The sequence below is a fragment of the Triticum dicoccoides genome, chromosome 7B (genome assembly GCF_002162155.2).
Source record: "Triticum dicoccoides isolate Atlit2015 ecotype Zavitan chromosome 7B, WEW_v2.0, whole genome shotgun sequence".
Taxonomy (NCBI): Eukaryota; Viridiplantae; Streptophyta; class Magnoliopsida; order Poales; family Poaceae; genus Triticum; species Triticum dicoccoides.
In genome coordinates this window covers 19,006,242-19,017,499 of record NC_041393.1, presented here as the reverse complement: position 1 = coordinate 19,017,499, position 11,258 = coordinate 19,006,242, and the positions used below count along the sequence as shown (strand labels likewise).

The window sequence follows — 11,258 nt, the reverse complement described above, 5'->3', positions numbered from 1 at the left end:
GGAAGGTTACTTAGCAATTTTGTAACCACGTTGGTACGTGTACCATTGGCTATTCCCGGTGTTCTATGCAATTCATTTTTCTTTTTTCGCAATGCGCTATTAGTGAAAGGAGACAATCCCGTCGACAATGAGGCGCCTACGGTGATTTCATAAATCTGAAGATGATATGTGGACTCAGTCTTTCGGAGATGCTCATAGGAATAGGGTGTGCATATGTGTTTATAAGGGTGAGTGTATGCGCGTACGCATGAGCTCCGTCTGTACCGTGTTAAAAAATCACTCTTCCTTTTTTCTCTCTGTTCTTGTTCATCTCCTAAGGGCATGTACATTAGTTTAGACAATGGTTGTCTGTAGCGACACTCCACCTCAACTATAGATAGAGGTAAAAACACCACGTACAATAGACTGACTGTTCTACTGTCTGTAGCATTCTAAAACATGGAGGAGTGGAAGACTAATCCACCGCTCAAGGAGGCAGTTCCCGGAAGCTTTGCAGACGGCACTCCATACAACGGTAAAAAGCCGCCTGTAGCAACCTGATTTTCAGGGCTACAGATCGTTGGTAATTCTACCGACAGACTGTTTCTCTCTCTTCATTCTCTCTCTTCCACGTCATTTAAAATCCTAGTTGTCCTTCCTTCCAGACAGCTGACTGGACATTGTTGTACGTACATGCCCTAACACCCTCTGTTGTATTGACCGCAGCTCCATCTCCTCCCTCCACCGCGCACGGCGCCGGGCACGAAAACCGCCAAGAAACTAACCGCCGCCACCCCGCCGGCGCCATCCGCCAGGGTCCACGCCCACCACCGCCCCCCTCACCGCCGCAGGCCAACCACAGGAGGGGCGCGTGTCGCCACATTGCCTCGCATTTCTTTACAAATTGACCTGCAGTGGACGACTGACTCTTGAGGAAACTTCGCCGGCGCCTTGAGCAATTTCGTGGATCTACTTCGACTGCGAAATGCAGATTAAATACGTTGACGGCAGCAAACCTCATTGGGGGCGGAGGGGAGGCGTCGTCGGACACGCCACGCCCGACGCCAGCAGTGACGAGCGCGCGCACGCGCTCCGTCCCCCGCCCCCCGCTGATGAAAAGGCCAATAGCTACGGCCCGTCGAGGCACTGATAAGCCCAGGGCCGCCGGCGACGGCGAGGAGGAGGAGGAGGAAGAGAGAAGGGATTAAATTTAGGTTTGTGCTTTTCCCTTCCGCGCATTGTCCTGATTTCTTCAGTACTGGCAGGATTTGTGGCTACTTGTCAGTCTTTTCTATGCTGCCGCTGTGTGTGTGCTTTAATTCCTGATGTAGTTTAGTTAGCTGACGGTCACTCGTGCATACAGTACATTTTTTGTTCTTTGTTGATTGATGAGGACTAAGCAAGCTAAGAATCTCACTCCATTAATACTTGGCCGTTGCTTCAGGTTCTTGGATGATGAACCTGTGTGGGAGCCCGGTATGCTCCAACCAAGATGCACTCCCATGTGCATGGAACGAAATATTCGACTCCTCCACCTGCACGAATCATCTGGTGGGGTTTGGCGCCGGCGCGCTGCTCATACTCGCGCTCGCGCTCCACCTGCTTGTCAAAATTCCTAGGAGCAGAGCGTCTGCGCGGCAGCTTTCCACACCCAGCTCACCGCTGCAGTTGGCTGCAGTGGTTTTCAGTGGCTGCCTAGGTTTGGTTTATCTTGGCCTAGGGCTGTGGATGCTGGGGAACTTCTTCAGTCTGGATTCTCCTGTTTACCTGCCGCACTGGTGGCTCGTGACATTATCTCAAGGATTCTGTTTGATCCTTGCCAGCTTCGCTTTCAGCATCAGGCCTCGATTTCTTGGAGCTGCACTCGTTCGATTTTGGTCTGTCGTGCTGGCCATCTATGCGGCATTCATCTCTTGTTCCTCGGCTCATCACATCGTTGCAGAGAAAGCGATCACCATCAAGGCTTGCTTAGATGTTCTGTCCCTACCAGGTGCAATAATCTTCCTTCTTTATGGCTTTCTGCACAGCCACGAGGAAGAGGCTTATGGAGGAGCCGGAAATGGTTTATATAAGCCCCTGGGCATGGAGACAGAAGGTGAGGTAGCTAATTCAGAGAATGAGGTAACTCCCTTTGCTAAAGCTGGTTTCCTCAGCGAAATGTCATTTTGGTGGTTGAATCCTTTACTGAAGATGGGTTATGAGAAGCCCCTTGAGGACAAAGACATTCCACTTTTAAGCCCTAAAGATCGAGCACAAAGCCAGTACTTGATGTTCATGGAGAAGCTGGATAGCAAGAAGCAGTTGCAGTCACATGCTGCACCATCATTCTTCTGGACTATTGTTTCTTGTCACAAGCGTGCAATCATGGTCTCAGGTTTCTTTGCTTTGCTCAAGATTCTTACCTTATCTGCAGGCCCGTTGCTTCTGAAAGCATTCATCAATGCATCAATTGGGAAAGAAACCTTTAAGTATGAAGGCTTTGTGCTGACTGCCACATTGTTTGTCTGCAAATGCTGTGAATCGTTGTCGCAGAGACAGTGGTATTTCCGCACACGGAGATTAGGACTCCAGGTAAGATCATTTCTGTCAGCAGCTATTTATAAGAAGCAACAGAATCTATCAAATGCAGCAAAAATGGAGCACTCTTCTGGAGAAATTATGAACTATGTGACTGTCGATGCCTACCGGATTGGGGAATTCCCATACTGGTTCCATCAAACATGGACAACAACTGTTCAACTTTGCATTGCTCTGGCAATTCTGTATAACGCAGTTGGTGCTGCAATGGTTTCATCGCTGGTTGTCATCATTATCACCGTACTCTGCAATGCTCCTTTGGCCAAACTCCAGCACAAATTTCAGAGTAAACTTATGGAAGCACAAGATGTTAGATTGAAGGCCATGACTGAATCCTTAGTTCATATGAAGGTATTGAAACTTTATGCATGGGAAGCTCACTTCAAGAAGGTCATAGAGGGGTTAAGGGAGGTTGAGTACAAGTGGTTGTCAGCATTCCAGCTTAGGAGGGCTTACAACAGTGTCCTGTTTTGGTCATCACCTGTTTTGGTTTCGGCGGCAACCTTTCTAACATGCTATCTTTTGAAAACCCCTCTTGACGCTAGCAATGTCTTCACAACTGTGGCAACTCTGCGTCTCGTGCAAGATCCAGTTAGGTCAATACCAGACGTTATTGCAGTTGTGGTACAAGCTAAGGTTGCTTTCACTCGGATATCGAAGTTTCTTGATGCACCAGAGCTGAACCGGCAAATTGGGAAGAAATACTGTGTGAGCATCGATTATCCAATAGCGATGAACTCATGTGGTTTCTCGTGGGATGGGAATCCATCAAGGCCAATTCTAAAGAACATAAATTTGACAATCAAAACTGGAGAAAAGGTAGCAATTTGTGGAGAGGTGGGATCAGGAAAGTCAACCCTTTTGGCTGCTGTACTCGGAGAGGTATCCAAAACTGAAGGCACGGTATGGTTTTCTATTGCCTTCGCTTTGTATGAAACAAGAAAATCAAACAGCTACCCATTATTTAGGTTATGATATACTTCCTCCGTTCCTAAATATAAGTCTTTTTAGAGATTTCAATATGGACTACATACGGATGAATATATAGACGTAATTTAGAGTGTAGATTCTCTCATTTTGCTCTGTATGTAGTCTATATTGGAATCTCTAAAAAGACTTATATTTAGGAACGGAGGGAGTAAATTTTTTTATCTCGAATACATGTACTTTATGTAACCCATGTTTTTTTTCATGCACTAAAAATACCGTATGTCATGTCACAGCTTTTACTTTGATTATCTCCCTTTTTATTAGATTGTATGTTATGTACCATAATAAACTTTCCATTCTATTACAAGTACAAAGGTGATATTAATTGTACAATGGAAACATAAAATTGCTCTTTGGGCTTGAGAAATCGTAGCTGGCTAGTTACTAATTATCTTATCAAAGTACAGCCTGCTGACATACTTAATAGAAGAGTAAATTTCACGTGGAACCACATATTTGTCAGACTGATAGTTTGAACAATTTTTTTTGACACATTGAACCAGATTCAAGCACCAAAAATCCAAGTCTCATCCCATCCTAAAAGCCTAAAAGGTCTGCCCACATGTTAGGAAAATGTGCACTAGGTCACCAGACACTCTTTCTCTCGGGAGAATGTAGAGGTGTCCTGAATTTTGAGGGACTAAGGTGCAAAATTCAGAAGTGGTAATTGTAATAAGGCCACACAGACAATCTTGTCAAAAAGCTGCATCATTGACGTCCATGTCAACAAATAGATGCCAGCTTTTACCGTCTAGTCAGCATGACAGGCATGACAAACATGTCAACATGCGGAATGATCTTTAAATCTGGCTCAAACTGCAATATTTGTGCTTAGAGCCTCTTTGGATTGTAGGATTTTCATAGGAATTTGAGAGGATTTCAATCATTAGGAAATTTTCCCATAAGGGCCCTTTGGATCATAGAATTGGGGTTGTAAAATGCATATTCCCCAAATTCCATTGAAATCTCAACATGAAGTCAAGCCTCATTTATTTTTCCTTTGAGAAGTCCATTCATGTTTTTATTTTTTGAGCACATGTGCAAAATTCTTGTGTTTTGAGATCCTGAAGGAATCTACAGTATGTGACATCTCGATCCTGTCTTTTTCCTATCCCTATGTTTTCTAATTCATGCGATCCATAGGGGCCCTTAAATCTGATTCAGTGTGTCACAAAAAAGAAATTCTTGTCCAAAGTGTCAGTATGAAAAATATGTAGTTCAAAGTGGAATTTACTCTAAGAAATACAGCCTGTCGACAAGTGCATCATGTTAGGTTTTACCAAGTTGTTATTATTAGTTGCTGTTTCCTTTTTCTGTAAGAACTATATCAAATCATTAACCTTCGTGTACATATTTCAGATTCAAGTCTGCGGGAAAATAGCATATGTTTCTCAGACTGCATGGATCCAAACAGGAACTGTACAAGATAATATCCTCTTTGGATCTTTGATGGACAAGCAAATGTACGACGAAACACTTGCAAGGTGCTCATTGGTCAAGGACCTTGAAATGTTGCCGTTCGGTGACCTTACTCAAATTGGAGAGAGAGGAGTAAATCTTAGTGGTGGTCAGAAGCAGCGTATTCAGCTTGCTCGTGCACTATACCAGAATGCAGACATCTATCTTCTTGATGACCCTTTCAGTGCTGTCGATGCCCATACAGCAACAAGTCTCTTTAATGTAAGCATCATATCAGCAGGAGTAGATTGTATTCCTATTTTATTATGAACTGTTTAATAAAGCTCTTGCTTGTTTGACAGGATTATGTCATGGGCATTTTATCAGACAAGACTGTTCTTTTGGTGACCCACCAAGTGGATTTTCTACCTGTATTTGACTCCATTCTGGTCTGTCTCCCCCCACCCCCCACACCCACCCTCCTCTTATGATTTATGTTTGTTTATAGTGATCTTTATTTATTTATTGATGTCATCTAAGACTAGTGGAAATTTTCTGCAGTTAATGTTAGATGGGGAGGTTATTCGGTCTGCACCTTATCAAGATCTATTGGCAGACTGTCAACAATTTATGGACCTTGTAAATGCGCATAATGATACCGTTAGTGATTCAAATCTTAGTAGTATGGCCTCTCAAAGAGTAATGGAAATACCAAGAAAAGAGACAGGTGATATTCGTGGAAACAGATATACAGAGGCTGTGAAGCCATCACCAGTAGATCAATTGATCAAGAGAGAGGAAAGAGAATCAGGGGATACAGGTCTTAAGCCTTATATGCTTTACCTGCGCCAGAACAAAGGCTTCTTGTATGCCTCTCTTTCTGTTATTTGTCACATAATTTTCTTAGCTGGTCAAATTTCACAGAATTCATGGATGGCTGCTAATGTCCAAAATGCTCGTGTTAGTACACTGAAGTTAATTTCTGTGTACATTGTTATCGGAATCTGCACCATTTTCTTTGTGCTATCACGATCTTTGTTCCTCGTTGTTCTCGGAGTCCAGACTTCAAGATCCTTGTTTTCCCAGTTGCTCAATTCATTGTTCCGTGCACCTATGACCTTTTTTGATTCTACTCCTCTAGGCAGGATTCTTAGCCGGGTAAGAAAAGCCTGAAATAAATGACAGTTATGGTAATTACAGTTCTGTTTGACATGCATTTCTAATGATGGATTATCCCCTGCAGGTCTCTTCAGATTTGAGTATCATTGATCTTGATGTTCCATTTGCCTTCATGTTTACCTTTAGTGCCAGCTTAACTGCATATAGCAATCTGGTAGTATTGGCTGTTGTTACATGGCAAGTTCTGTTTGTATCATTGCCGATGATATTTTTGGCAATTCGGTTGCAGGTGATTGATCTAACTTTATTTCTGCATGGCTAAACCCCCTTTCTATTGTTATTTCATTTCCCGAATGATCTACTCTGCTGAATTTCACCGATGGGGTTAATTTATCTGATGTTTTCTCACAATTCTGATTGACTGAGATCTGTTATATTTGGTCTTCTAGAGGTACTATTTAGCCTCAGCTAAGGAATTGATGCGGATTAATGGCACTACCAAGTCTGCCCTAGCAAATCACTTAGGTGAATCGATTTCAGGGGTTATAACAATACGTGCCTTTGAGGAACAAGATCGTTTCTTTGCTCAAAATTTGGAGCTAGTCGACAAGAATGCTAGTCCATACTTTTATAATTCTGCAGCTACTGAATGGTTGATTCAGCGCCTGGAAACAATGAGTGCTGCGGTTCTTTCTTCTGCTTTTGTCATGGCTCTTCTTCCTCAAGGAACTTTTAGCCCCGGTAAGTATCTTATCTGAAGTACTACAATCACAAGTTACACATTTTTGAGAAAGTCATGGTTGCTTACAAGCTCTATGACTGCAAATATGTGCACTGAATTTTATATGCATGCATCAGATGTGCAATGAATTTTATATGCACTGCAAAGAATTTTTTCCCCTCTGTTTTGATAGGTTCCTGGTATTGAGTTATGAAGGTTAAGCTTGTGATAAGAAAGCCTACTAGATAACCGTGAATGGCTCGAAACCCTAGTGGTATATATATCCAACTTTCCCTTTAGCAACACTTTATATGCCCAATGTCTATGTGCCAAACTCATTGGAAATACAGTTATGTAATATCATCCAGTTTATGAAGAAATTAACATTGCCCATCAGAAAACTAATTACTTCCGTTCATACTTGTGCAGGTTTTGTTGGAATGGCATTCTCTTATGGTCTTTCCCTAAATAATACTCTTGTTAACTCTATTCAAAGGCAATGCAGCCTTGCGAATCAAATAATATCTGTGGAAAGGGTGAACCACTACATGGACATACAAAGTGAACCAGAAGTTATTGAAGAAAACCGTCCGGCACCAGATTGGCCCCAAGTCGGCAGTGTGGAGCTTAGAGATTTGAAGGTAATCAAATTTAAACATGTACATGTGCACTTGACCAGGTGAAACCCTTTAGAAATTCTAACAATTTCATGTGATTTATTTTCATTTGACAGATTAGGTACAGGGAAGACGCGCCCCTTGTACTACATGGTATCACTTGCAAGTTTGAAGGTGGAGACAAGATTGGTATAGTTGGTCGAACAGGAAGTGGCAAGACAACTTTAATTGGTGCATTGTTCTGCCTTGTTGAACCTGCTGGAGGGAAAATAAGTATTGACTCTGTGGACATCACTATGATGGCTTACATGACCTGCGTTCGTGTTTGGGCATCATTCCCCAAGATCCAACACTTTTTCAGGGTACAGTAAGATATAATCTGGATCCTCTTGGGAAGTTCTCGGATCAACAAATATGGGAGGTAAGACGTGTAATATATCTACAATTTCAGAAAAATAAGCACCTTATCTAATCAGGATTAATAAACAGATTTATGGGGTCGTAATGACAAGTCGCCATTCTCTGTTTATGGCATACATGCGTCTTAAAAGGAATCACTAAATTAGTTATATGCTATTGTGTCGCAGGTTCTTGACAAATGTCAACTTCTTGAAGCCGTCCAGGAGAAGGAACAGGGATTGGATTCACTTGGTAGGACACCTCACTCTATCTATATATAATTTGGTCTCTGGGGTTTATTTTATTCTGCTCCACCATTTCAAAATTCAAAATACATGCGCCACTAAATCTGTCAACTGTTAGTTGTCCTAGCCTCCTAGGTGAATGGGTTACATCCAGTTGCTAGCATAGTGTATGGTACTAATCAAGATCTTGCCATACAGTTGCGGAAAACGGGTCAAACTGGAGCATGGGCCAAAGGCAGCTCTTTTGTTTGGGTCGCACACTTTTGAGAAGGTGCCGTATCTTAGTTCTTGATGAAGCCACGGCCTCTATAGACAACGCGACAGATGCGATCCTTCAGAAAACAATCCGGACAGAATTCAGACATTGCACCGTTATTACAGTCGCGCACCGTATCCCAACAGTTATGGACTGCGATATGGTACTTGCAATGAGTGATGGTATGTTTGTCTTATCGTCCACTTATTTGGACCGCATCATAGATTTCCATATTCCATGCTGATGAGCTATATACAATGAAAAAAATAGCGCGCTACAGAAAATAACGTGGCCCCTGAAAATATGCTATTAGCGTGCTATAACGCGCTATAGCGTGCTATTAGCGAGGCATTATACATTGATTTATTTAGCGAGACAATTCTCTATATGCTATACGTGCTATTAGCGGCGTTATAGCGCGCTATTTTTTTCAGTGGCTATATATGAACACTTCCAGGGAAAGCAGTGGAGTATGATAAACCTGCGAAGCTCATGGAAACTGAAGGATCTCTCTTCCGCGAACTGGTCAACGAGTATTGGTCATACACATCGAACGGAAACAATTAGTAGAGATTGTTGATGATACGTGTTCACTGCAGCAGTTTCTCAGGAGATGTACAATAATCAGTTTCAGAGAGTGGACATGCTTGGAGAACAGATATACGGCACTCTGTTCTCGTACTCCGGAGGAGTTCATCTCTATTTGGAATCTGAAGAAGACGCAGTGCCGTCGTGCAGTAATTCTCTGTAACTTTGTTAACTATGTATTGTTACCTAAATTTTGAGTGATGTACAATTGAGCTTATGTTTGTTGACCGTTGCCGCTCTTCACAAGCACTGAAGTTGGAACAGAGTAAATCCCAGTTTCTTGCTCCAGCAAACAAATATAGAAGTATAAAATGGGAGGAAATCTGTAACCCTGCTATCACCATCGTTAAATCGTTCGAAGTTCTTAGGAGAAGAAATGATGATGTATTTTTCATAGCCATGCATGTAATGTGTATGTATTTTTTTTCATGGCCAGATGTTCCTTCTTGTGAATTTGGTGACACCAAATAATGTGCATATCAGCACTATATTTCAGTCACAGTTTTGAGTTTTGTTCTATCCTGGATGGAGCATCAGAACAGCAACTTATTAGATTCAGTAAATGAAGTGGGACAGTCTATTGCAATCTGCTGCTAGTTCTCAAGAACATGCAGTGAGATGTTGCTCTCAAGATAATAACCTACCTATTTCAATGTACATTTTTAACCCGAGTGTACACAAAATATCATATATATATATAGAGTACTACAAAGTACTGTGTGTAATACTGTACAACAACAATACAAGTCTGAATATCTGATGCTGAGAAAAAAGGTACACCTAGTTAATCAAGGCGGCGACAGTGCGACCGGCGGAGGAGCTAGCGCCGCCACGCCATGGGGCTCCCGTCCTCCAGCTCCGGCCGCGTCCTCACCATCTTCGCCGCCGGCATCCTGCTCCCCCGCACCGCCATCCTCCCCAGCTCCTCCCCGGCCAGCGCCCGCAGGTCCATCTCCTCCCTCCTGCGCCTCCTGCTCCACCGCACCGCCGCGACCACGGTGGCCGCCAGGAAGCCCACCACCACCACCCCGCCGACGCCGGCCACCGCCATCCACGCCCACCACCGCTCCCGCACCGCTGCAGGCGGCTGCGGCGTCGGCGGCGTCAGCGAAGGCGGTGGCGGTTGCAGCCGCACCGCCACGCCGTAGTGGCCCGTGCCGGTCACCGTGCACGCGGTGTCCGACGCCATGGCGTGCGTGGCCACGGCCTTGGCCTTCCCGCTGTCCACCGCGAAGGTTACGCACCTTGCCGCCGTGGCGTTAAACGGCGGCGTCCCGTTCGCCGCCGCAGGCGCGAGGTACCCGAACTCCAGGCGGACCGGCGCGCCGAGCGCCCGGAGTCCGACAGCCCTGCTGCCGTTGTTTCCGGTCGACACGTCGTACGCGAGCAGCGCGGCCACGGGGGCAGCCAGCGCGTACCCGGGCGGCGCGGCGAAGAGCGCGCCGGACGAGGAGTTGCCGCCGACGAACCGCTCGAAGACGACGTCGACGCGGCGGGCGAACGGGGACGGCACGACGCGCGGCGGCACGGTGAACCCCGCGGTGTCGGCGGCGGTGGCGTTGACGCCGTCGGCCCAGAGGGAGCTGCTCCGCACGCGCAGCGCCGAGGCCTGGACCTCGACGAGGCCGCACGGCGACGGGCAGGCCGTGAGGGGCACGCCCACGAGCTTGTCGGTGCGGTGGAGCAGCTCGAACGCGCGGTCGCGGACGACGTCCTCGAGGGCCGAGATGTTGACGATGACGGCGGCGCTGCCGTGATCCTGGGCCGCGGAGCAATGATGCAGCAGGAGCGCGAGGAGCAGCAGCGACGACAACAAGGACGACGATGGGACCGCCATTGCTGCCTCTCTTTCTGGAGGGCTAGCTCCGTGGCATGTGGCGGCGGCGGTAGGATGCCGCCATCTCGACGGAGGGCTCGAAACGGCGCGCCGGGAAGGATGGAGCGAGCGGAGGAGGTTCCGGCCAGAGCTACGAGAGGTTAATCACCAATGGAGGGAAATGATCTCCTATATTTAGGGGGGATGCTGGCTGTTAATTAGTACCAGCACTCAGATGAAATGCAGCATTATATTATCCCTTTTTTCAACACAGTGCAGAGGCAGACACACATGCTCATACATGCGCACATACACTCATTTCTATGTACTCCCTCCGTTCCAAAATAGATAACCCAACTTTATACTAAAATTAAAGAAAGAATATTTACTCCTGAAGGTGAGAGGAAAATTTTACCACGCGAGCGTTCAGTCTTCATTCTTGATAGTGAACGCTTGCCCGAACTAGTGGAGGGAGTGCATGAGTGAAGGAAGGAGGACGAAGAATGAGGAGGGGGAGGGGAGCTAACCGAAACTGTTACCGAGGTAATGACAA

The 11,258-nt window shown here is 45.5% G+C and overlaps 1 protein-coding gene and 1 pseudogene across 1 annotated transcript; one reads left to right on the top strand and one right to left on the bottom strand.

Moving 5' to 3' along the window:
* Positions 1–1,413: 1,413 nt before the first annotated feature.
* On the top strand, positions 1,414–9,117 carry LOC119335966 (annotated as a pseudogene).
* A 444-nt stretch (positions 9,118–9,561) lies between these two features.
* LOC119341034 lies at positions 9,562–10,864 on the bottom strand. Its single transcript, XM_037612931.1, has one exon. The coding sequence runs from the start codon at positions 10,724–10,726 to the stop codon at positions 9,710–9,712; it is 1,017 nt and encodes a 338-aa protein (XP_037468828.1). The 5' UTR covers positions 10,727–10,864; the 3' UTR covers positions 9,562–9,709.
* Positions 10,865–11,258: the final 394 nt, after the last annotated feature.